Genomic DNA, 27,923 nt, shown 5'->3' with positions numbered 1-27,923 from the left:
TATGGGCTTGTGTTATCAGGATGCATTTTTTATTTTTCTTTCCTAAACTGACAGAGTGTGAGGCAGGGAACTACTCTAGGAATTAGCAAGCCATCTCAGGAGGATATTTCAGGATATGTAAGTGAGAGCTAACACTTCAAAGCCTCAAAACTGCTTTTGCAAGTATTGGACATTTAAAAAAGTTATTCACATGTATTTATGTGAGAAACCCTAGTGAATACCAACAAAAGTTAAAATGGGCTTCTCTGTCAAACCAGGCTGTTTTGCTTGTCCTATTATTTCTAGTGTCATATCATCAAGCTACCCACCAGAATTTCTGGAGCGAAATGATACTGCTTCTTCCAGAGCAAAAAAAACAAAAATGTAACCTCCAAAGTTACAGCTACATTGATATATTCATGTAATCTAAAAGTATTTCCAAAAGTTTCCAGAACAACACACACAAAAAACCCCAGATATTCGGGGAGAAAAAGAAAATATTTTTAAATTTTCAGCTGCTATTATACACCAAATGTTTTCTCATTTTTATTGAATGAGCACAATGGAGTGAGGGAAGAGGGAACTGAGACAAAAATCAAGACATCACTAGAAGTCTGTTTCTCACAAACATATTTTTAACTGATTAACCAACTATAGCAAAAACAATGAAATTTTTAAAACCTTGTAATCTTATACAGTTGCATTATCTACTATGTTCCTGTTTCACCCCTCAAAAATCCAAAATTTTCCTTGCCTCAAAAATTACTGATCCAAAATTAAGAGCTCAGTTTTCTGATACTTCAAGTATAAAACAAGGAAGTGAAAAGAGGGTACTGTTTTACCTTCTTAAAGACATTGAACAGTATTTTTAAGTGACATTTAATGCTAGCATTTTATGTTCTTAGGTAAAATAATTAAGTTTGAAGGACATCAAAAATAATGTACTGAGGCTTCAAGCAACTACTGCTGGCTCTGGATTTGAGGCGCGCGGGAAGATCTTCCCTCAGAGTATAGAGAACGGTCTCCCTTCATGCCTGACAACGAAGGGCTGACCTCTTCGTGCATTTACAGTAATTCAACTTAACTAGTTCAAGATTTTATGAGGAATAGTTTTTTTTTTTCCTTTTCTTCTTAGCAGTTCCTTTTTATGGAAAGCAATGAGCTCTGTCGCTTCTGAGATGAACTAGAACATTTAGGAGTTGGTACTATTATTTTGTTTATTTTTTTATTATTGATTGCTTTCCATAGGTATTCACAGCAATTTCATGACTGTGGTGAAGTACTAGTATTTGGAGTGAAATGACTGTAAAATCTTAGATGGAGTAACTAGGTTAGCTACAGTGGAAGAATAAAGTCCACGGAAATCTGCCTATACCATCGTCTTCAACCCATCTTTTAGCGAGTTCAGATTGTGTCCTGAGGGATGTGTGGCAAGGGGCATGAACTAAATAAGGCTCTTTACAGCTTTGCCTTTGACGACCCGAGTGAGAACATCTAGATACCAAGCACTTTCAACTAAACCGATTTGTGGCTCAAGACAGTTGAATGAATATGGAGGAGTAATTACCTTCTAAGGGGAAGAATAGTACGACATTTAACTTTCACAATGTGATATAGAACAGAAGTATATTTTAATACCTTTTACTGATTATCTTATTATGCATGAAAACATGCTCAATATAATAAATGCAGAGATGTAAAGAGAACAAAATAAAACTCTCCTGTAATCGCACTGCTTAGAGATAACCACAGCTGACATTTGTGAACATTTAAACGTTCGCATTTTCTATGCATGTATATAATCACATATGTACATTTTTACAAAAATAGGATCATATGATATATTCCATTTTTTCATTTAATGTTATTTATTGTAAACATTTCCCCATGTCAATACATATTTTTCTATAATTTTATTTGTAATGCATGAATAAGTATCACATTAAATATTTACAATGATTTATATTCAATTTTTTATTTTTGAACATTTGGGTTATTTTATACCTTCACTATCACAGATACTACTGCAACATATTTTCGCTTAAACTCTTTGCATTTTTAATTATTTCATTAGGATAAATTTTCAGATATGGCATTATTTGGATATTTTTAAATAGAAAGGAGAGATAAATCCTTGTAAATCACCTATTGGAGGCACCAAGGTAATATACAAATAAAAAATTTAGACACTCTGTACGTTAGTAGCATAGCAAAAGTATTAAAGCCCCATGCTCCATGAAGAAAAAATACTGTTTATCCTTCTTTAGAAAAGCTTTGGGCACATACCTTTGGATTTCAGAAAGCCAATGCCATTAATAAGACAAGGAACTAACCCAAAGGCTGAACATTTTATATGAAAGATCGATTTCCTAAAAAAAATAACACTCCTCCTCCACAGTGTAAAGTAAACCTGGCTTGTTAATTTCAGCAATATGAATCCTATGCAGTGGCTTAGTTCTTTTTAACAATCAATGTTAACATTTTACAGAACTATATAATATTGGATTGGTTATTTAATATTGTTGCTATTTATATGAGGAAACAGATAAACTATTAATGCAGATAACATGTTGCAGTAGAACGTATCATTAACATACTTTGTGTACCTTAAGTACACACAGATTATGGAGGCACAAAAATGTATTAAACCATAACATTAATTAGAGTCATATAGTTATAAGGGGAGAAGAAGGGAATTGCTGTTGTTGCTTCCTTTTTTTACTTTTTTATTATAAAAACTGCCAGTGTTCAAAGAGAGGAGGCATATCCAAGGGATGAAAAGGGAGACTAATACACCAGTGGCTTCCTAGTTGCAAAATCCAGACATAACTAATGTTAATGATAAAGATGTCCCATATATATTACCAGAAACTTAATATGTTTATGAAAGTGTACAACCTGTGTACCTTTTTGCTTTAAACACAAATAAAATTGATGAATTCATTCTTCACAACTGGTTTTCAAATTTATGTTACATTTTAGCCATTGTCCCTGAAAATAGGCATAAACCTCTTTTCGATAACTGAATGTACCCAATTTATTAAACGAGACCTCAGGTTTTTGCTATTATAAATTGCTGTAAGTAAAATTTTGGCATTATGAGTTCAGCTTTGAACTCCTCTTCGTCTGCACACACAAAGAAAATCATCTCTGTGTATATTTGAGGAATGTGGTTGATTTGAAAATAAACACACTTTGGATCAGAAATGTAGCAGAAACTCAGAGCAGAGTGGTTAGGCCAAAAGCCTCTGCTTGCTGAGCCCTGGGTCTAAACCAGGCAAAGGCAACCAAAAATCCAATCCCTAAAGGTTAAGAGGAATTCTGGTCTTCCTTGCAAGCAGAGGTTAGGGAGCCACTCTGACCACCTGAATGCTGGGAACTAACGAAGGCCTTTAGCCAGTGTAAGGGGTGGGGGAGATGCTTCTGCTGACCACTGTCCAGGGCTGTGGACTATCTGCGGGGACATATCTAGGAGATAGGAAAACAGACACAGAGAGCATCACCTAAGCCAAAGCGCCACTAGCTTGCTCAGCAATTGGTCTGCTCGATGCCCAATATCAGCACATGTCAAGAGCCTCAGTTTGACTCTGGGAAAAGTCTCTGATGGGACTTGAGGGTAGAAAGGACTCCATATATAGAGCTTACGGTATGGAAACCGGGATACAAAAATCTCACATGAATGAAAGGAAGGAAGGAAAAGAAGCAAAATAAAAGATGTAAAGTAAAAAATACAAAATAAATGCATATGGGATCCAAACAAATGGAAATGGATCAAATTCCATTCTTCTTTATTTATGCTTAATAGATAGAAGCTATCTTTAAGTGGATCAAATTCCCCTAGTTAAAGATAGATTCTAAGTTTAATCAAAAGTAAAAACTTAATTGAAAAGTAAAGACAGTGGCTCAGTGGGTTGAGGCCTCTGCCTGCCACTCAGGTCATGATCCCAGAGTCCTGGGATCAATCAAGCCCCACATCGGGCTCTCTGCTCAGCAGGCAGCCTGCTTCCCTCTCTCTCTGCCTGCCTCCCTGCCTACTTGCAATCCCTACCTGTCAAATAAATAAAATAAAATCTTAAAAAAAAAAAAAAAGTTAAGATAGGTTTTATCTATTAAGCCAAAAAAAAAAAAAAATCCAGAGGCTCCTGGCTGGCTCAGATGGAAGAGCATGCAGCTCCTAATGTTAGGGTCATGAGTTCAAGCCCCATGTTGGGTGGAGAAATAATGTAAATAAATAATAAACTTAAAAAAAAAAAAATCACAAAGGAATCCTGCTATGCACTGTTTATCACAGACATACTAAAGCAAAGAATATAGAAAAGTTGAAAACAGTGTAACAAACCCTGTCTGCTAGGTTCTAAATACTTTCCCAGTCTCACATGTGTTTATTATTTTTTTTGCCATAGATAACTTTTAATTTTTATGAAATGAGATGTAGCAAAATTTTCCAAAAGGAAAATGGCTCATTGTTGTCCTGCTTAAAAATAACTTACTCCATTTTTTTTAAATATTCACATATACTGGGGCACCTGGGTGGCTCAATGGGTTAAGCCTCTGCCTTCAGCTCAGGTCATGATCTCAGGGTCCTCGGATCAAGCCCCACATCGGGCTTTCTGCTCAGCAGGGAGCCTGCTTCCTCCTCTCTCTCTGCCTGTCTCTCTGCCTACTTGTGATCTCTCTGTCAAATAAATAAATAAAATCTTTAAAAAAAAATCACATATATTTTCTTCTGATAGGTTTATGGTGTTTTATGGTTATGTACTTGGTTCACTTGGAATATGACAAACAGAATATATACACATAATGTATTTAGGTGTGTATATACATGTGTGTATCTATGTACATGTAAGAACATACATATATTCAAATACAAATAAAAACCTGGGGAAGTAGATACTCTAACACACTTATTAAATAACTAATAATGACAGATTTGAAATGCTGCCTTTACCACAGTCTGAAATTTATGTATCTAGGTCTATTTCTAGGCTCTTTTGTTCCACTTATCTCTCTATATTTGTTTAGCAAACTATTTTCAGTAGTTTAGAATACATTTTAATATCTAATAGATCTCTATATCTTCTATTATTATTCTTCCTTTTTTTAAAAGATTTTATTTATTTATTTGACCAAGAGAAAGAGAGAGAGCACAAGCAGGGGGAGCAGCAGAGAAAGCAGGAGAAGCAGACTCCCTGCTGAGCAGGAAGCCTGATGCAGGCTCATCCCAGGACCCTGGGATCTCGACCTGAGCCAAAGGCAGACGCTCAACGAGCAGAGCACCCATGTGCCCCTATCATTATTCTTTTTCAGAATTTATCCAGTAAAACTCATAGACTCATTTTTCCAGATAAACTTTAGCATAATTTTTCAAGGACCACCCCCAAATCCTGTCAAAGAAAAGCAGTATATTAATTAAAATTGCATTAAATTTCCAAAAAATTTTAGTAGGACTTTGCAGTCTAATCTAATCATTAGAGTTCAGAAAACTGCAAACTTCATCTTTGCAAGTCTGCTGTCCTAACATAGGATTTTCTCTTCCATCATCATGGTAAAGGGGTGGAAGTAGAAGGGGGTGAAGGTGCAGATCTATAATTCCCAGAATGCACCATCTTCCCAGGCTCTCCCTCTTCTGCCCTTTTTCTACAATACACACACCTCCTCCCTCTCACAAACCTTTACATAGACAGAAAAGTGTCATTGTTCCCTTTCACTTATGCCTGAAAACCTTGAGACTCTCTACAAGGTTAAGCCACTTGTAGAAGCTCATAAAGCTAGTAGGTGATGAAGCCAAGACCTGATCCCACTTCATTTTAATTTCACAACCTGTGTCCTTAATCACTGGGCTATACTGTTAGATGCGCAGAAACTGAGAATTGAGGAACTACCAGACACATACCATTCATAAACTAAAAGTATATATACCTTTTTTTGACCAGGAGAACTACAATGAACATTTCCCTCCTTCAAGACACAGTCTTCTCCGGAATGTGAATTAAAAGCCATAAAGGTTAAACTTATAAATCAGATTTTAAACCAAAAATGTCCTAGGTGATCCTCAATACATACAAGTAAAATCACATAAAAGAACAAAAAGAACTGAAAAAAACTTGATGAACCCTGAGGGGGTGATTATATCTATCAGATTCTCCTCATTCCAGCTCTCCCTGGGGGCAGAGTGCCTCCAACAGCGCTTCAAGGCTGGGCTCCTGCCCAGAGACTGGACCCAGTGTTAAACAGAGAAGGGATTTCTATTGATCCTGGAAACCTGCAGAAGAACGTGACGAGAATTGTGCATATTATGTTTATAAAATCATATTCCCAAATGAAAATTGATTCCCAAGAAAATGCAGAAGGTAAGAATGCAAATAAATGTTCATTAGGAAGCCTTCATGACTTTTTCTCTGCCTTCTACAGTCTTTGTTTATCCATTACCAAAATTGCATTTGGGCATAGTATTCTATCAAAAAGCTTGTGCAAACATTTCTACACAAGCCCTTTAACATCTAGTGGTTCCCCCCAAAACTTTGATGTCCTGAAAAATCTAATTATTACTGGTAACTTTAAAAGATCACAGTAATTTATTTTTGTCAAATGTGACTAAAGATTAATGGATACAATCAGAAATAATTTGGTAAAAACATATCAAACGCAGAGAAAGCAAAATTTGTTGTTAAGTGAAGCATCAAATATAATAAAAGAGCAAATTCCATGAATGAACAGCAACAATGCACAATTCATTAACCAAATGCCCATGATTATTTCACACTTCAGAGGGCTACTGATATGATCAGAAATTGTAGTAAAAGGATAAATACAGATTAACTTCAGCATCTCTATACATTTTAATTATAAATCCTACCCCCTCAAGGGCTACCAGCATAATAAAAGAAATACAAACTAAGGTTTATCCATCCCTCTTATAAGGGATATTCTGTAGATATAAAGCTCCATATGTAAGACATTCAGTCAATCCTTACTAACTAAAAGAATTTAAAACCTGGTCAACAGCCAGGCTCTGGAACCTCTGACCTTCCCAAAGTCATCACCACCACCACCACCACCATCTCCATCACTATCCCACCATGACTGCGATCATCTGCTCATGCACCTGCTCATGCCTCGTGACTACCGACGACCTCCACCGCCCAAAGGAAAATTGCACTTTTTCTGCAAGGACTAACAAACTATAAGCCCCTGGAGGACAAAACTCACATCTTATTAATCTGCTTATTCTCAGAGCTGGATCAGTACTTGACTCACAGTTTTGTTTTAAATAGGAAAAACAAACAAACAATAAAACTTGAAACCTAAAGAATCATTAACAAGAACATCCTTGGGATGAATTCTTTAGCCATTAAAAAGAATGAATAGCACAGACGTGATTAAATACATTGTTTTTTGAAAGTAACACACTACAAAGTAATGACTGTAGTATGATCTTGTCTAAGCTTTGAAAAAGATAAAAATCTAGAAAGTGAGATTTTTCAAAGGAAGAAAAGGTACTGAATGGGGGTCGCCTCAGTATCAGTACACTCAGTCCCGCAACCTCCCCTAATTCTTTGAAGGAAGCTGGCTCTCCAACACCCCTCAACTTTCCTACCAGTTCTAGGTTTCCATTTAAACAATGCCCTCTGCCTTCAGAGAATCTTGTCTCATTTTCTCCTTCTGTCTCTGATATCTAGTCAGTTCTCCATTCCGCCTTCTAACCTACTGTGTATTTTCTCTGTCTCTACTCTAAGCAATACCGGGGAGGCACACACACACACACACACACACACACACACACACATGCACACACACATATCCTGCATAGAAAACAAATTTATATTTTCTAACCACAGCAAAGGACCCCTATTCCCTATCACATTCCCCACATGGTAGTTTTAAATCTTTTCTACATGAAGTCTCCTACTCCCACCATAAGTAGAACATCTCTCTTTGTGTTTGTGTGAATAAAAACAGTTCTTCTTGGTCACAGAGGCTCCCTTTTTTACATCTTAGAATCTTTACCCTTTGTTTTTGTCTCCGAGAGATGTCCCTTATCTCCCTACCAAAACTAAGATACATTTTTGCTATCATTGTTCCACATGTGGCCTCCTATCCTTGGCATATAAAGGTTCTCCTCCTGTATAGGCTTTTTCCTCGGAGTCCACAGAAATATTCAGATTGTTCCTCTAGGAAGAAAGGAAGGAAGGATGGAAGGAACGGAGAGGAGGAGGAAGAGAGAGGGGACGGAGAGAAAGGAAGAAAGAAAGAAAGAAAGAAAGAAAGAAAGAAAGAAAGAAAGAAAGAAAGAAAGAAAAGAAAGACAGAAAGAAAGAAAGAAGAAAGAAAAAGAAAGATCGAAAGGAAGGAATGGATGATGGGCGGATGCAGGAAGGTAGAGAGCAATCGCACATGCTGCCTCCCTCCTTTATATCCTACTACACAATCAAGTTATGTCCTTGTATATTTTGTCTTGTTTCTAGATGTCTTAAAAGCTTATGCCCATGCCAGCTCCTTCCTTAAGGCCAATCTATTCCTCGTTACCAAATCCAATGCACTTCAATGTCTCAAAGTGGCCTCTTCAGTAAAGTCCAAAGGCCTTCTTCTGGCATACCAGGCCCAGTCCCACCTGCCCAGCTTCTCTCATACCCTGCTCCAACCATTCGATGCTCCAAAGGGAAACGAGCCGTCTCCCACACGCGCGGACTCTACGCTCTTCCTCCCGCACAAGCGCTCAGATTGCGACACTTCCACGAAGCAACGTTTGCCTATTAAAATTCTACCTATGCTAAATAGCAGCTTTCTTTCTCCTGACCACCTTTTGCAGATATAACGACCCTCCGCTTTATAGAACCATAATGCCCACGTGCCTTTTGAAAGGCACGTATCCTCCGTGATGTCATTCCGTCTACAAAGACGAGCAGAACTGTGAGCACCTTCAAGGTGTCGACCGTCCATCCAGTTTGAGTGCTCAATGCATCTTGCGAACGCCGTGCATCCAACAGGCAGATTGTGAATATTCGTGGAAATAAATTTTTTTTGAACTAAAATTTTTTTTTAACTGCCATATATTTCAGGACATAACATGAACATAACAGGAAACACCAAACAATAGATTTTTCTGAATCTTACGAGGGAAATGATCTGCTAAGACAGAAAACTATCACCTGGTCAATTCTAACTCCTGGGAGGGCTAGCCTCTAACAAGACTGCCCATTATGTTACCAACATGCCCTCCCTTTCCAAACTCCTTCCCAAGCCTCCATGGAGAAAGGTGAGTTCTAATACCTCAAGGTAACTACAACCATTCTTTCCAGCTGCTTTCGTTTGTCCGAGGATAATGTGGCACAAATTATGAACCAGGGACGGAAACAGGGAGTTCTATGAAAATCAGGGCGTGCCTGATAACACAATAAATTCCTATATTTGAATTTACCATTATTTAAAAGTGACAAAAAGGACCTAAGCTGTGAAGTCTCGGTGGGTTAAAACTTCAGTGCAGATCCTATGCTATCACAGTAAATCCACGGCACTTTCCTGCTTATAGTTCATGTGCCTAAATCTTGCCAAATTTATTCATGTCTGAAAAGTAAATTCTACCAGGTACATGAGTAACTTAATCTGAGAAGAATTGCTCCATGCAATAAATTATTACCACTGAGTATGACACCACAAGAAATCTGGAACATTATACAGTAACTAAAACAACCCAGAGTCAAAGTTCCACACAGCAGTGCCTAGCCCAACTGGATACATCCAAGGATACCACAAAGATTATTTCTCTAGGACAACTGGTTCTCAAAGTCTTTGCCTTAGGAGTACCTGGGTGGCTCAGCTGGTTAAGCATCCGGCTATTGTTTTCGATTCAGGTCGTGATCTCAGGTCCTGATCTAGGGATCATGATCTCACAGTCATAGGATGGAGCCCCATGTAGGCTCCACAGGCTGTGTTTCTCCCCCTCCCCATCCACCGCCCCCTACTTGGCTCTCACACACACCAGCACTCTCTCTCTAAAATAAATCAATAAAATCTTTAAAAAAATAATAATTAAAAAAATAAAAGTATTTTGCCTTCATGTTAATAATGGCAGTTATAGGGGTACCTGGTAGGTTTGGTGGTAAAATATGTGACTCTTAAATCTCAGGAGCATGAGTTCCAGCTCACATTGGATGTGGAGCCTACTTAATAATAATAATAATAATAATAGCTATAAATACTATCTGCAACTTACTGAGCTTCTATTTTGTGTGACAAGCACACAAAAGCCGTCTTCATGATTTCACATTTAATCCTCACAAAAATTATTCAAAGAAGGTATTTTTAACTTACTGGAAGGATGAGGAACCTTACAGAAATTAAGGAATTTGCCTAAGTGAGTGCATGTGTATGTGTCCATAACTATAAACACATCTAATAAAGCTGCTGAGACAGATATGTACCCAGATTTCCTTCACCCCAAATTCCACACTAATAATAACCACAGGCAAAAATCAAATTATTTTATTAACTATATCACATGGAAGAGCACTGGTGCTCCTACTAGAATTTCTTTATGTGTCATGTTTCCATTTTTAAAGAACTTCTTGACATGCCTTTCCCAATGCTGACTAATTGGGTACCTGAGACAGAACTACAGGTTAGCAACTGTCTTTTCCGTCATGAATTCACAATAAACTCGAGTCTCCTAAACTGAAGTTCATATCTCACTGGAAGAAATGCTTTTAAGAGATACAGGAAAAAATAGTTATTTTAATAGATGAACTCATTTTAATAAGTCTTTTCTACCCTTCCCTGACACAAATGTGATTTCAGACCATAGGATACATATTTTTTATTTCATTAAAAGACATTTACTTTAGGATATTAGAAAGAAATAAGCAAAAAGAACAAGTTCATGAATTCATAGGAAGTTAAATTTTCTTTTTAAAGAAATTTTACGGGTAAAATACCAGCTATGTTTAATTTTAAAATTGTGCGAGTGCCTAGATTAAGAAACTATGAAGGTGCTTCACAAAGGCTGGAAAATCCGGCAACGTGCCAGAAACGTGACTTTACTAGTCTAGAGCGCACATCGCGTGTTTGACTGGGGGCGAGGGTGGGGGACAGGTGGAAAACATCCACCCACGTGGGGACTCACCTCTGGTGACGGCATCCAGTGCGCAGCCGCACCCTGTTGCTCCTCCTCCAATGACAAGGATGTCGAATTCAGACATGTTTTGCAAGGTCAGTAGCTGAGCTTCTCTGGAAGGAGGCTCCCTGTTAACAGGTTCTGTGACGCACTCGGCTGCTTCGACATAGGCCAAGCTCACCTGGTGTTAAGAGTCCAAAGTCGGCTTTTAGTTTTTCATGGGAATGCCAATGCAATACACCTGACAGTATGCCGAAAGAAGAGATGTGTAAGCAAAACCAAAGCTAGACCATAGTCCACAGTCCACATAGAGCCATGGGACTAACTGCCCTGTAGAAAAGAAAAGCCCTTACAATCTGGAGTGGGGGGGGGCGCTGAGGGAGGGAGCGGTATTTCTCTTTTGTTGTGTTTTAATAAGCCATAACCATTTAGGCAGGGAACACCTGGTTTTAGATTCAGTATCTCAACTGCTTGTTTTGGTTTCATAAACAGCCAAGTTCAACTATTTCCCACACTGTTCAGCAATTCCCAAATACCTAGTCAAAGACAATTTATAGGAGAACAGAAGGAAATGTTTTACCCCATAGCAGTAATTCATTCAGATAACATTTAAAAGTGTTGAAAGGAGGAGGAAAAAAGCACTTTATGCCTTTCTGCAATTTCTTAAAAGTGTATGTTCTTCGTTCTTTAATACTTCTGGCAAAAATAGATTCTAGAGCTTGAAGGTCTATGAGCTTAGGTCGATATAATCAAAAAAGAATCCATTTAATGAAAGTTATTGTCGTATTTAAATGATCAACTATGGCCAATGCAAATAATTTTTTTAAAGGATTTTAGTCAGAGACTACCCCATTAAATGTTTTAATATAAAATTCTAGATTGTATATATTTAGTATACACTATTTCAATATTTGAAGGTTTTAACAATAAAATAAAGCCAGCTAAGCTCCCCTAAAGGATAATGGCGTTCCCTGTTTCTAGTTTTTCTTTCATTAGAATGTAAGTTATTGTCCTTAATAAAAAATGGTCTTAAAAAAAAAGTAGTTGCCAGAAAGCAGAATCAAAAGCCCAGAAAAACAGATGAGTAAAATGCTAATACTAGATTTAATCACTATAGTCAACAGTGCTGGCTAGAGCTGCTCTAACAGTTAGTTATCCATAGGTATGTAAGTTCTGTTTTCTTTCTTCTAAACCCCAGCATCAGTGTGATGCCGGCAGTGTTTTTCCCATTCTGCTGTAGGAGCCACAGAGGAAGCTCTTTAACCACAAGGCCAAAGACTGTTCAGGAAAAGGTGATCTTAACTCCAAACAAGATATTGTTCTGGTAAGTGATTTTTTTATCCATTTAAATAAAATAAACCAAGTTGTTCCTTAAAATTGAATTTAATTATTGTCAGGCCTATTGGATTTCTATAAAAATAAATCTAGAAGCCAGAAAGGACACTAAAAAAAAATACCCAGATCAGAGGTTCCTGGCTTTGGTCTCAGCACTCTTCTTTACTAGTATGTGACTTTTGACACATTATCTCTCTGGGTGTTGGTTTCTTCCTTTGTAGAATGGGATAAACCCCTGTGATGTCTCTAGCTCTACATCTCTGAGTTGTGCTCAGTCTGATGGACACATGAGATGAGTGTAGATGGTAAACTGTAAAGCACCACCACAGAGTTGTTACTATTACTTATTAAATAATTTAATCATTTAATGGCAGGTAAAAGGGAATTTTTAAATCCCACTTTACCGAGTCTCATAAAAACAGAAGATTATAATCAGGTGCCATAATTTTTCAGGCTTATGATCCAGACACATGCCACAAAAATCTTATTCTCCTTTACACAAGTCCTCGCATTATCTACTAATAACCATGTCCCATTTCCCCATGTTCACATTTACACTCACACTTACATACATTTACGGGAACTAAATAAATCTAACTGCTAGGTTTGGGGGGAACATGACATTTTTTTGTCACGGGCTTTGCCTTCTATCATCAAAGAAAGAGGAGGAGGAGGAAAAGAAGAAGAAGAAGATGAATATATATATATATATATATATATATATATTCATATATATAAAAGTATGTAGAAAGAACAAAATGCCAGAGTAAATCAAAGAAGTACCAGGCTATGACCCTTCTGGTCAAGGAGGGAGGTTCTTTCATTTGAGGATTCAACTGGGCCATGACAGATGGGTTGTACTTGGACATAAGACTGACAAGTGACTAAACTGCCAGAGCATTTTCACACATCAAAAAAAAAAAAAAAAAAAAAATCTGACATTTTCTGCATGGTAAGTTTTATAGAAATATTCAAGAAATAAATGTAAGGACTATATCATGATTATATAAGTCATTAGAACTTGGTAACACTAAAAGGCCCCTGTTCTGCTCTGCTAACAGGTCGTAACTATGAATATTAAACCCAACTGAATTTCTTCCTCAGCAAGTTTACTGGGTCTGATGGGCACCCCTCATGCCTTATGGGCTTCTCATTCCATGGACTGCACTGTTTCTCTGTCTTTGTCCCTTCTCTCATCCTTCCGCCCCCACACGACACTCTCTCCCATCTCACCTTAAGAATAAAAAATGCCTTTCACATATGTTTTTACCATCCTAAAAATTCTGGAAAGTCCTGTATACCCTTGCTTTTTCTATTGCCTCACCTCCTACTCACTCAACCAACTCCTCAATTCATTTTAATCTGCATTTTCACATACACACCACCACCCTCACCACCACCACGACCAAAACTGACTCATGTCCACTTTGCTGCGAAATCCAGTCAGCACATTTTGTCCCTCATGTTAGCTGTCACCTCAGCACACAACTTTCTGTTCACTCACCTTGGCATCTGAGAGACAACTGAGCTGAGCTCTCTCTCTCTCCAGCCTCTCTTATGCACTCTCTCCTAGTTTCCTCAAAGGTCCCTCTCTACTCCTCAACATTAAGCACTTAGGTCCTCTTGGGCCTTTTTAGAGAATTTCTTCCACCTCCACATGGTCATATAACCTTATACCACACAGACTTACAATTCTGTTCCCCATTCCAGAATCCATACATCAAACTACCCATTTGGCACTTCCATTTGGATGTCCCACATGTATCTCAAAATTGAAAATTTTTCCCTGTCAGCGTTCATCAGGGAAGGAACCATTTTGGATCTAGCAGCTCGGGCCACTTTCTTAAGTTCCACTGAGTGCTATCTATTCCGTGTCCTAAAAAAATCTCAGGCCTAGTCACTTCATCTTCGCTGTCCCTTTTCAAGTCACAGTCTGTTCCCTTTTCCCTCTACTAATCTGATATCTTCCCACAGGTCTTTGCATTTTCACCATGCCAACCTCCAAGTCAGTCTCCATACTGCAGTTGGGGGGGGGGGTCATCATTTTAAAACCCAAATATGCCATTTCCATGTGTAAAAGCCTTCAAGAGTTTCCAATTTAAGTTAGGTCATAGGTAAGGATCTTTATTCTAGTTTCTAAGATTCTTCACAGTCTTTTAGAGCAGATTGAACTTAACCAGAAAAAAAAAAAAAAAAGGACAACACCAAGTGCAAGTGAAGATACAACACAACTGGAACGCTCTTATATTGCTGGTAGAAATGCAAAATGATACAGGCATTTTGGAAAACTTGAGTTTCTTATAAAAGTAAACCACACTTATCATCCAGCCCAGCAATCCTCTCCTAGATAATTACTCAAGAGAAATCAAAAGCTGTGCTCACCCACAAAAAATATTTACAGTGGCTTTGTTTATCACTGCTAAATGACTAAACAAACTGTGGTGTATTTATGCAACGGAACAATAATTGGCAATGAAAAGAACAAACCACTGATAGACCTGACAACATTACTGGATCTCAAATGCACTCTGCTAAGTTAGAGGTTAGCAAATTATGGCTTACCACCCAAATCTGGCTGCCGTCTGTTTTAATAAGCCAGATTTTATTGGAACATAGCCACACCCAATCATTCGTGGATAGCACATGACTGTAATAGCAAAGTAGAGAAGTTGCAACAGATATGGTATGGCCGGGGCACCTGGGTGGCTCAGTGGGTTAAAGCCTCTGCCTTCTGCTCAGGTCATGATCCCAGGGTCCTGGGATCCAGCTCTACATCGGGCTCTCTGCTCAGCGGGGAGCCTGCTTCCCACCCCTATCTCTGCCTGCCTCTCTACCTTCTTGTGATCTCTGTCGAATAAATAAATAAAATCTTTAAAAGAGAGAGAGAGAGAGAGGGTATGGCCTGCAAACCTAAAACATTGACTACATGGGCCTTTATGGAAGAGAGAAATTCTGAGGAGGATAGAAATGTCCTGTATCTTCACTGTGTTGTTGGTTATATGACTGTATGTGGCTTGCAAAAACTGATAGAACTGTATATTATAAAGGATGAATTATACCACATAATGTAAATCATACCCCAAATTCTATCTCAATAAACTTGACTTTAAAAAGAGTAAGCAGACATGTGTAGAGAGCCAACAAGCACACAGAAAAATGCTCAACATTGCTAACCATCTAGGAAATGTGAATCAAAACCACAACGAGATATCATGTGATACTTCTCAGTATGGCTAGTATTGGGGCACCTGGATGACTCAGTTGGTTAAGTGGCTGCTTTCAGCTCAGGTCATGATCCTAGGGTCCTGGGACTGAGTCCCACATGAGGCTCCCTACTCAGCAGGGAGTCTGCTTCTTCCTCGGGCTGTTCTACCTGCCACTCCCCCTGCTTGTGCGCTCCCTTTCTGACAAATTTTAAAAATTAAAAAAAAAAAAGAATGGCTAGTATCAAAAAATATAAGGGGCACCTCTGTAACTCAGTTGGTTAAGCATTTGACTATTGATTTCAGATCAGGCCTTGATCTCAGGGTTGTGAGTTCAAGCCTCACACTGGGTTCCATCGCTGGCATGGAGCCTTTCTTAAAAAATAAATAAATAAAGCTGTTGGGGTGCTGGAGTGGCTTCAGCAGTTAAGCTCTGACTTTTAATTATTATTATTTTTTTTAAGATTTTATTTATTTTATTTGACAGAGAGAGAGATCACAAGTAGGCAGAGAGGCAGGCAGAGACAGAGGGGGAAGCAGGCTCCCTGCTGAGCAGAGAGCCCGATGCGGGGCTCGATCCCAGGACCCTGAGATCATGACCTGAGCCGAAGGCAGCGGCTTAATCCACTGAGCCACCCAGGCGCCCCAAGGAGGTTCCTCAAATAATTAAAAAGTAGAAATACCATATGATCCAACATTTCCACTTCTGGGTATTCATCTGAAGAAAATGAAAACAGTTGAATGGATAACAAAGATGTAGGTTGTATAAGTGTTTGTGTGTGTGTTTGAGACACTCCGTTCTCTCTCTATATATAGATATATATATTTATTATTATATATTATTATATATATTTAATATATATAATATTATATATTATTTTATATATTTATAAAAAATATATATATATTACTTAGCTGTATATTGTACCTATATCTACTCAGCCATAGAAAAGGATGAAGCTTTGCCATTTGTGACAAAATAGACGGACCTTGAGGATATCACACTAAGTGAAATAAAGGCAAATACTGTATCAATCTAAAAAACAAAACAAATGAATAAACAAAACAGAAAAAAACTCCAAGATCAAAAATGACCTGATGGTTGCCAGAGGGGAGGAGTGTAGGAGAGATAGGCAAAAAGAGACGAAGGGGTTAAGAGGTATGATCTTCCAGTTATAAAATAAAGGAGACACAGGGATGCGATGTATAGCACAGGGAAAACAGTCAATAATATTCTAACAACTTTGTATGGTGATAGATGGTAATTAGACTTACTGTGGTGACCATTTTGTAGTGTATATAAATACTGAATCACTATGTTGTACACCTGAAACTAATACAATACTATACATCAATTATTCTTCCATTAAAAAAAAAGCCAATATGTATCCAGTATTTATATGTCAGGCACTGTTATAAACCTTTTACTTTTTTCTACTCATTTAATCCTCATAATAACCCATGAGTTGAGTACTACTGTGATCTCCATTTTACAGAAGAAGTAACTGAGACAAACAAAAGCCAAGTAATTGGCCGGTGATTAATGCAGCTCAGATACGAAAGAGCTGGGAACCGCACCTCCACAGCCTGCCCACAGACTACATGTTATACAACTACACCACACAGACAATATATAACGGGAGAAAAAAATAAAGAAACAGACTTATCAGTTAGAATAGGGTGAGCTATCACCAGTTACCACACTCTGAAAGTTTCTGGTTTTTTTACCATGGTTTTGTTGTGGATGCTTTCCTGAAGAGTTGTTCCAAAAAAAATTTTTTTTAAAGATACAGCACTATTGAGGGTAATTTATTTAATTTCTGACACCACATTTAAAACAACATTTTATTTGTTTATATTTTCCCCCATAAAAGCTGGGAAGTGTTGCAACTGAGAAGCTAAGTACCAAGTTTATTTCAGAGGCAGTAAACACAGCCTAAGGCCGTACTTACAATTATGACAAGAGAGAGACTCATATGGCTTCATATGGCTTTGAGTCTCAAAAACACATCTGCATTCTACCTTCCCTAGAATATGTTGGCTGATGGCAAATAAAGAAGAGAAAAGCAGCCAGAATAAAATAGTGGTGGTAAGTAGCAACGTGCTTTAAGAAAAGAGGTGTTTGTGCTACAAATCTTCTCAGACCAGCTCTCCTCCAGGCAGTTTGATTAAGCAGGAATCTGGGAGAAAGCCCCATTAAAAGATTGACCCAGAGATGCTGGGAGAAACCTTGGAACGTCAACATACCCTAAATCATGTGAGAGACCAAAACTCACACGTCTATTCCTGACAAGACACCTGACCCACAACCACTTACTCATCCAATCAATATGTATTAGAGGTCCTTGGCAGGTCTATAGATTGGAAGACAAAACAAAAAGATAAACAGTAATTCATAATATTGCTTAACAGGCAGATTTAAGATAGAGAAGATGCTATAAAGGCCACAGGACACACACTTCATCCGGACCTGAGAAGATTTCTTGGACTACAGGAAGAAGGACTACAAGGCCTTAGATGGGTAATGATGACAGGAAAGGAAGTGGGAACAGCATGTGCTAAAGCCAGAAGTCATCCTAATGTATTTGTGCAGCACACTACTTTCTTAAAAACATGTGTTGCATATCCAATACTTAAAAGTTGCTATATTTCATATAACAGTGATTTCTGAAATGAATCTGCTGCAACAGCATGGATCCCTTGGGCAGGAATTGTGTGGTCTTGTTAGTACAGGGCTCACACTACTGGCTTCATGCTTTTATGTCACCCACTCTAGCCCCTATAGGCAGAGACGTTTGCCGACCCCAGGCTAGAAACAGGAAAAGCCCAACACTATGATTCCACCACTTGAAGCCAGAAGAAATGAGAGTCCAAGAACTCTAACCACAGCTCCCAAACAAAAAAATTCTTATCCTGTAGAATTAGGAGAATATTTAATATTACTTTGATGTTTTTATTTCTGATATTTAATTATGATGGTCTATGGAGAAATAGGAATTTTTTTAAACTTCTAAGCAAATGTTCATTTATGCTTTAAAAAGACAAAATTCCTCCAGAATTCTGATACCAAACGTGTGGTTTTTGTCAAGAGACTGTTACCTGTGAACACCTACAGAGAACTGAAAGCCAAGTTCATAATCTTTGAGGGTTTATATCCCAGAGAACAGAACAGGATTCAGAATGAGACCAGTTTTACTATATGCACCATTAGACTTGCAAATTTAAAAAAAAAAAAAAAAATCCTAGACATTTGCAACTTCAGGTGAGACCGAAAACAAGATCTAATAATTAGTGTCTATTTCTGAAAGAAGTGCATATTTAAAGACCACAGGCAATTAACAACCAGGTTGTCCTGTAATCATGTACAGTAATAATTGGAGTATAAAGTAGGGTTTCATGCAAATCACTTCATACTGCAACTATCACTCTCACTCTCTCCCATAGCATGTGATTCAATCACATATTGCTAATGGAACTGTTAGATTTTAAGGAAATTGCTTTGCGTTTTGTTGTCACTGGAAAAGACCAACAATATTTGTATTTTCCTAGAAAGAAGACGCAACCTGCATCTCCTTACGGTGAATTTTAAAATGTTTTAATGGCCTTCACCTCCTGAACCACTCTGTGGTTCTAAACAATGATGTTTTTTCTTGTACTTACATGACAGCAAGCAACATTTCTCACTGTGAACATCCTCAGGGAGGGACTCACGATTACTCTGTAGGAACAGTTGCTAATGGGTAGACTGTCATCTCCACTGGACACCAAAGAAGAGAAAACAAGTCCTTCCTTCTGGGGGTACTGAGATCAGAGCTCCAGCTCACCTTGAATGTGCCGTCCACGCTTTATGTGGCTGCTATTCATTTGAGAAATCACAGAGACGCTCTCTTAATAGTAATCATAATATATCCAAACTGTTAACTTGTGAACCTTTTTTTTATAGCTGAAGAAGAGGGAAAATCCTTTCGCTCTGTCTGAATCTACTTCAGATAAGCTCACTTCATAACTGACTACATGATCTGAGGTCTGGGAGATACATTTTATTGGTTTTCAAATATATACTTCAGAAACGATAATAGTTGGAGGTATCTCAACTTGATGTTGCTCTTCAATCCCAACAGCCTGCTGAGAACTAGAAGATCTGGAAAGGAAGGCTGAGCTCAGGGAGGCCAGAGAAGGAAGAGGCGGCACTGGGGCTGGCTGGGCTGCTACTGGTCCCCACTCTCTAATGAACTAGCTCCTGTAGGTCTGGTCATTACCACAGAACACAGGCACCCTTTGACCACCGAGGAAAGTGAGTTCAGTTATTCCTTATGCAAGTAACTGAGAGAATCATAATTTGAATTCATGTTTGACTTCACATCCCCTGACTTCAGCTGTGCTAGGCTCTCTTTGCCTATAAATGTAGATTACCTGGGCCCCTCGATCTGTCAGCTTCTCTGGCACCAGCAGGGAGCTGTTGGTGATCGTCAGTGAACTCAGAAGTTCTTGGGACTGTGGACAGCCTGTGGCCAGCAACCCTGGGCCATCAAGTATGAAATAGCATTTTTCCTTAAAAACTTCGCTAAGACATATGTTTGGAAGTGGACACAGGAAGTTCATCCTTCTCCCATTCCTTGAAGGTAAATAAAATGCTCACCCAATGAGCCCAACGATCATTCCAAGCTTGACCATCCAGATGGCCCTCAGCTACGTTTTAATTTGATGTTCAAAATCGTTCTGGGTCAACTTTATGATGCATACTTTCCATTTCTCTGTGAATTATTTCTTCAAATATATACTTTTTAAAATAACATTTCTATTTGTACTCACAAGCATATAATTAGATCTCAGAAGGCCTTTGTTGAGAAACCACAAATTAGAAAATAAAGGAAGTAAGTAAAATAAACATTGCCTAACTTAACATAAAGCATCTATTTTCTTCTTAATTTGCCCAAACTCTACCTACAAAAAGCCTTCCGAACATAAACATAACTTGACTATGAAGTTGGAAGACGGGGAGAAGGGAAGGGAGCTGAAGGACTCTCCCCAAAGCATTTATAGAAAGTTTGCTCAGTCCCACAATATCCCTAAAAAGTTTCTTAAAGAGCCCTCAAGATGAATAAATAGTTGAAAATGAAATGCAAAGTCAAATCAGAATGAATGTCAATGTTGCTCAGTTAGCAACAGCCTAGAAGCTCACCAGCTGTCAACGCTAATCATAGCTCAGTTGTTGACTCACTGTGTGACCTCTAGAAGTACAGTTAACCTCGCTGATTTTGTATGCCAGCCATAAAATAGCATCACAAACTCCTCGAAGGCCTGATGTGAGTTATAACTCAAAGATATTGCCATGGCCCCACTTTAGGAGCTAAGTGTTAAATAAAAACCAAAATTATAAGGAAGATGATAGGATGCTCTTCAAAGAACATTTCCAGCTCTGTCTGCATAATTTTAGTGCTTTGATGAAGCATGGCTCTGAAGAAACGGTTAACCATATAGAGTAGTTAAGAATAGTTCAAACTGGCCTTATGGAAAATATAGTGTATTCCGAATCCTCATCAAGTTTTAGATATCAGACACAGCCCCAACATATTTAGTTTTGCTTCTAGGAGAAAAAGAGTTCTTCCAGGAATCTATGCACGAGGTTCTGCATAAGAGAAGCAAGTGAATGCCACAGTCTTTGGCAAAAACTCCAACAATAAAACTCTCATGAAAAGAAATGCAACTCATTTGTCAACTGGATTAGAAACTAAAGTCAGGAGGCAGGTGTAATGGCTGGATGCTTAAAACTTTTCCTCTTCCTCCAAGGCATTTCCCACCCTCCCTGAGAGTTGGCTGGAAATGATCCGGTGGGTCAAAAAGCCCTATAATATGGCAGAACCACTGGAATAAAGAGACATAGATCCCTGAGTCGTTGCAAGAAGCAGGTCCCCGCCTCCATCCTCACCGAACTGTATTGTGAGCAAGACATAAACCTGCATGGTGATAACCCAGTGAGCTTTGGGGGTTGTTTATTACACCAATTAGCATGCTCTAATTAATACACAACTATGGGTTATGTTCAGCATTACAACCTAAGATTCACAACTCCTCTACCCTGCATACAGTCCATACACAGTTCAGAATCTTCCTCTGGTGGATAAGGACCCATCATTTATGCAAAATTAAATCCGCACATACAAAGAAGCTGCAAAAGACAGAACGACAAACACAAGCACCACTAAACCACTTTATATCTGATGTAACATTGAAGTTAATAGCTCTTCAAGCAGGCAGGTGGGACCAAGGAGCCTGTTCCTTAAGCACTGGTCCTCTCTGTCCTCCTTAATATGCATTCTTTGTATGGTATTCACATCATGGTACCCCACCTAAACATCATCAACGAAAACAAAGACTGTTTAAGAACTGTTGCTTCTCCAGAATTTTGTCATTTTTTTTTTAAGAAAAAGGCTGTTTGTGAACCTATGAAAAAATGCTTCTGGAGAAGATTATTTACTTAGAACAAACAAGTCTGGTAGCTGGAATTGACTCAGAGTTAAAAGCAATCTGGGAAACATAAAGCAGACATGTCATGCCACAATTTGAGCTACATCAGTGCTCAGGAAGACTTACATTGATTTCAACCCCACTCTCTTTAGTTTAGGAACCAGAAGAATATTTATAACTGGGGTTAAATTCTTAAAGATATTAAGCATGTTCAAAAATTAAGTAGTTACATCCAATCAAAGATACTACTGAAAAGTCATGTGGGAGTGGAATTTTTAGAATGAAAAACTTCTTAATTGACATCATGTCCTAGGTGCTATGCAAGTTTTATTCATGTATTTGTGTATTTTAAAGGCTTTTTTTCCCCCCCAGCGGTTTCAAGTTTACAGCAAAATTGAGAAGATCCACGGGTTTTCCATATCGCCCTGCCCCCACACATACATGTCCTTTATCAACATCATTCACCAGAATGGCACATTTTTTACCAAGAATGAACCTACACTGACACATTATAATGTCAATAATTTACTTAAGAGTTCACTCCTGCTGTTGTACATTTTATGGGGTTAGACAAATGCATAATGACACAGACCCATTATTATAATATCGTACAGAGGAGTTTCATTGTCCTAAAAATCCTCCATGTTCTGCCTATTCATGGCCCTCACACCCCAGGTAACTGATCATTTTTCTGTCTCCAGCAGTTGTGGAGAACCCACAGTAGAGTTCTTGCACTACGATTTTTTTCTTTCTGTGCCTCTTCATGGCACAATAGCTTGTTTCTTTCTAGCACTGAATAATAGTCCATTGTCTGGATGTACAACAGTTTATTCATCCATTCACCTACTGAAGGACATCTTGGTTGCTTCCAAGTTTTAACAATTATGCATAAAACTATTATAAACATCCCTGGGCAGATCTTTGTGCGAACATGGTTTTCAAGTCTCTGGGGTAAGCACCAATGAGAGTGATTGTTGGATCAAATGGTAAGAATATGTTTAGTTTTATAAAAAACTGTCCCACTGTGTTCCAAAGTAGCTGTACCATTTTGTGTTCTCACCAGGAATAAAGGAGGGTAGCTGTTGCTCCACACCCTTCACCCCTATTTGCTTATGATTTTTATTTCTCTTCAATAGATACTCACTTGAACTTCACATTTCTCTATGCTCTACTAGTTTCTCTGTCCGGCAGTTAATATAAGCCATACTGTGCTATCCAAAAGCTCCACCGTGGAAAGAAATCTGGTGCTACTGCATTCTTATTATGTCTAATAGGGCTAGGTCTATTTCAAATGTTCACGCCCTGTAGCAGGGGAAGGGGAAGTCCTAGATACTAAAGACCCGCTTTGTGTCAGGTACTGAGATCACTGGCTTGTATGTATTGACTTGGTGCTTGGCATCAGGAAAAAGCCTGGGAGTCAGTGACATTAACCTTACCTTATGAAGGAAGTGGAGTTCTGAAAACATGCATGACCTGAGCACATTAACAGGCTCATCGAATCTCCTCCACACTGTGTAACAGACACATTCAGGAAGCTAAATATCTGCCCATTTGGGGATCTGTTGCAATAAGTCCCAAAGTAGATCTTACTTTCATTCTATGACCTGACCATTCTATTTCTTACTCCTCCAATCTTCTTTTGTATTTTGAGTCATTAGTATTATCAGTCAAAAAGCTCTGCTTTATTAGAATCTCTTAAAAATAATGCATTGAGAAGAGACTGAAATTACGAGTTAAAACAATGTTTTCTCTTTTTTTTTAAAGAACAATGTTTTCAAAGTTCCTATGGATTTTAATTATTCATGCATCACTTTGCCTCTTATTAGCATATGTATTTTTCTTCCTGAATTTCGATGATACTAGCAACAAAGGTAATACAGTTTTACCTGTAATTCAACTCACCTAACACATCACCACTATCATTTTCTCACGTTCCCTTAATTCACACACAGAGTGAACTCTAATATTTTAAGTAATATTTTTTACTTAAATATATTTAAGTAAGCCACTCAAGGTGTATAAATTGCTGTCTCTTACAAAGTCAGAGGCTATGTTACAAAGCATGAACATCCTGTCAGTAATCACTACTACTACCTCACTGACTCTGGAAAGTAATAAGCCTAACTGCTTTCCACTTCAAGCTAAAATGCTACAAGAGAATTCCAGGGTGGGGGGGAAGCACGCCTTTTTAAATATTGTTTGTTTTCTAGAATGTTTCATCATAGCATCCAACAAATAGCATTCTACTATATAAAATTAATTTATCAAGAATACTGTATTCACATAACTTTTTAGAAACACATCAGCCATATAAACCGAGTCTGCCAAAACTCATAAAGACCCAAGTAGAGAAAGAGAAGAAACAACCAGAACTTCAAGTAAGTTATTACTAGCAACAGGAAAAGAGTTTAAGTTAATAACTGGCTTTATTCTCCTGCTCCTTGGCTCATCATCCAATTCATCCAATCAGGAAGCAAGGCGAAGAGAGAACATAAGGTATCTGTATACCTGTTGTCTGGCCAATGTCCTACAACCTCAGATGAAGGACAGAGCAGTGCTGATGACCTCCAAGTCTTAACAAGGTAACCCTGAATGCCAGGATCACCCGTGACAAGAGCAACTTTTCTGCGCCTTAGACTCACATTGTACCTTCTTATCACCTGGGGATCCACTACTAGCTCAGACTTTTTGAAAGCTCACTATGTTCCAGAACCTCTTCCAGGCTCAGACTTTTTGAAAGATCACTATGTTCCAGAACCTTTTCCAGGCTTTACTGCTCTTCAGCATTCCTCAGAGGGAAGCAGCACCACTATTCTCTCTATTTTACAGACATAGGAAAATGACATCCAGAGAACTTAAGAAAAGTGTCCATAGTCTCTTAGCTCTTCAGTAAAGCCAAGCGTTGGAGGCATGCAATCTTTGCCAAAATGGTGCTCTCATCCTGTATGTTCTATCACTCAGGAATGGAAGGATATTTGATCAGTTAAGAATCTCTGAATTCCCTGATTTTAATACAATCACTCCACAACTAAAAAGAGACCTTGATTGCCATACCCTGAAGCTCATTCCCTACCTTGGTCTGGTGCAGAAAAAAAAGAAGAAAACTTTCACATCTGGGCTTTGAGAAAGCTCTCAGTGGTTTTCAGTCCTCACCTCCAGTTGGCTCACAAAACCCACTACACCTTCAGAGTGGGTAATGGAAGGAACAAACCCAGCATGTGTTATGTGGGAGGGCACACCCTCAGACCTAAATAGATCTTTGTTACATCAACCACACCACTGGGGTTAAAAAGAAGCCCACACTCTCACACCAGTGTTTCCAGTTAAACCTGGAAGGTATGACATAAACGTTGAGTTTACAAAAAAAAAAAAAAAGTTTTGAAAAATGCCTTTGGTCTATAATGAAGGACAAAAGCCTGGGGTAACCCTCAGCCCAATCTCTGCACGCCCATCCTGCTTCTGTCCCCATTCCCCGCAGCCGCCCCCATTCTTCCCACCCACCTGAGGACCCCTCATGCAGCCCTGGCTTTACCACTCCCCACTTCCGCTCCTCATGAAGGTTCACTGGCTCTGAAAGTACCCAAGACCCTCTCTCCTAACTTAAACTCCCCTCTCCATCCACTCTGTTGTCTCATCAACTCAAAATTATAAAAGGAGACTCTCTCATGAAGTGACACGTCTCTTTGATTTGATATGAGGGAATCACTAAAAGAGCATCCTGTCCCGAGAGGAAGACCGGATACCCTCCAAGTCCCTTCCAAGTAAAATTATTATTAAATTGCCTTCTACTAAATAGTGATTGACTAATAACCTGCTCTCAAAAATCTGCACACCACTACAGTGATGTTTGCTCGCCGCATTCCTGGTGGGATTTAAGACAGTGGTATATACCCACTGTGATGACAGGAGCCATTACTCAGCCGCCTGGGCCTTGGCATGTAGCTGATCCAGGGAGAGGAACATCAAGAAGACTCTGGGGACACTTATATCACCTACTTGTGGGTAAGGCAATAAAAAGAGGAAAATGAAATGAATAGGAAGTCTCTCCAAGACCATTCAAAAAAACCCTACACGTGCCACTGAGAAGAGCCTGGAAAGTGGATACTCTCTGTGGCCACAAACCTCCTTTCCTGTAGGTGGACACACACAAAAAAAAGTCAGCCAATATTCATCTCTTCATCAGCTTCCTCGCTGTATTAGGAAAATTCAGGTTGCTCCAGCTCCAGATGAACATAATAATAATAATAATATCATCTCCTTAGTCCATCCCTTCTAACTCTGATTTATTTATCTTAAAAGAAAAAAATCTCTATGCTCCCCTTGGGTCAACAATGGACACTACCGATCACTGAAAAACAAATACAAATTTTAATAATATGCTTGTATGAGGGAAAGCCACACTACGACTTGAGACTAAACAATCATTGCTATTACCTCTAATGCCTGACCTGTCTCCAGAAATGCTAGGGTCTCCGCAGTTGTCTCTATCTCCTCACCTACAATAGCTTTTATTCAAGCAGCTGGGTAAAAGGTAAGTGAACGGTATCTTACTTGATTTCATAGTGTTTTCTATTTAATTAAATGAAGGGATACAGAGTAGCATTCCTTCATTATCCCCCTTGCAAATATAAGCTAATTTAACTGTAGAATTGATTTAAAAGTTTTCAGGTGAGCTGACTTGGCACCTAAATGTTGACAGGTAGCACTACCTTTTCTGTCAAATGTGCTTTAACTGTTGAACAACTTCTAGAATCAAGCTGTTGTACTTAGAATACAATCCCTGCCTGTACTTTAGGAAGGAAGCTTTGTGCTCAGAATATCAAAGGAGCACAAGCGAGGAGCCAGGGGAGACAGAGCTGCAGGGGCAGGAATGCCAGCAAAATGTGCCTGAACTTGAACTCGACAGATGGCTTTCTAATACGTCAGCATCTTGGACTTTCGACACCAATTTCTTCTTAAAGGAGGACAGTTCATCAGTTAGAATCATCTTAGAAAACTGGAAGAAAAAAATATAAAGACACAAGCCAATACATTAAGCATGGCTCTGCAGGAAAAATGGAGCATGCCGAGTCACAGTTAAAGACACAGCTTCTACAAAACGTAGCCAAATAATCGGTATCAGGGGGCAGAATTTTCCTGACCATTGAAAAGTCCCCCAGAATGGCTCTGATAGGCAGATATTTTCTGAGAGAGGACAGCTGAGGCCTCTGGTCATTTCCTGTCAATGGCCCAAAAGAGTTGTCTCCTCTCCCCCCTCATCTCTCTTCTCTCTTTGTTGCTAATCCCTAAGGCTACATCCCAACCTGCCACGCAAAATGCGCTCAAGGCAGTGGCTTTAGGGGACAGGAATCACCACAAAAGAATGCACACGTTTGGATGAATGCCTTATGCAACTCATTGATTGAATATGCCTATGGTGATTTTTCTCAAAAGAACTTGTCAGATTAAAATTATAAATGACTTAAAACTGCTGGTATCCATTTCATTTGGCCATTAGGGTAGTCAGGATGTCTAACTTAGGAAGGAGAAAATGCAAAATGACCCAGAAATCAGTAGATTCTTGTTTTGTCTTGATTTTACTAACGAAAATTCGCCCTTAATGTGATTGATTAGAGACAGTATCAACTGTTTATTGAGTGAGATTAAAGAAAAATCAAAGAGGGGAGCCTGGGTGGCTCAGTGGGTTAAAGCCTCTGCCTTCAGCTCAGGTCATGATCTCAGGGTCCTGGGATGGAGCCCCGCATAGGGCTCTCTGCTCAGCGGGAAGCCTGCTTCCCTTCCTCTCTCTCTCTGCCTGCCTCTCAGAGCCTACTTGCAATCTCTGTCAA

The 27,923-nt window shown here is 38.8% G+C and overlaps 1 protein-coding gene across 2 annotated transcripts in view; it reads right to left on the bottom strand.

The window, feature by feature from the left end:
• The window catches only part of GPD2 (glycerol-3-phosphate dehydrogenase 2), a 142,170-nt gene that overhangs the window by 72,608 nt on the left and 41,639 nt on the right, over positions 1-27,923 (bottom strand). For both annotated transcript variants that reach the window (XM_059393993.1, XM_059393994.1), the window contains exon 3: positions 11,099-11,270. In XM_059393993.1, coding sequence (XP_059249976.1) covers positions 11,099-11,270 — 172 coding nt within the window. The remainder of the gene's footprint in view (positions 1-11,098; positions 11,271-27,923) is intronic.

Source organism: Mustela nigripes, chromosome 3 (genome assembly GCF_022355385.1).
Source record: "Mustela nigripes isolate SB6536 chromosome 3, MUSNIG.SB6536, whole genome shotgun sequence".
In the NCBI taxonomy this organism is placed as follows: Eukaryota; Metazoa; Chordata; class Mammalia; order Carnivora; family Mustelidae; genus Mustela; species Mustela nigripes.
Note: the sequence above shows the minus strand (reverse complement) of the source record. Positions and strands in the feature narration are given on the sequence as shown.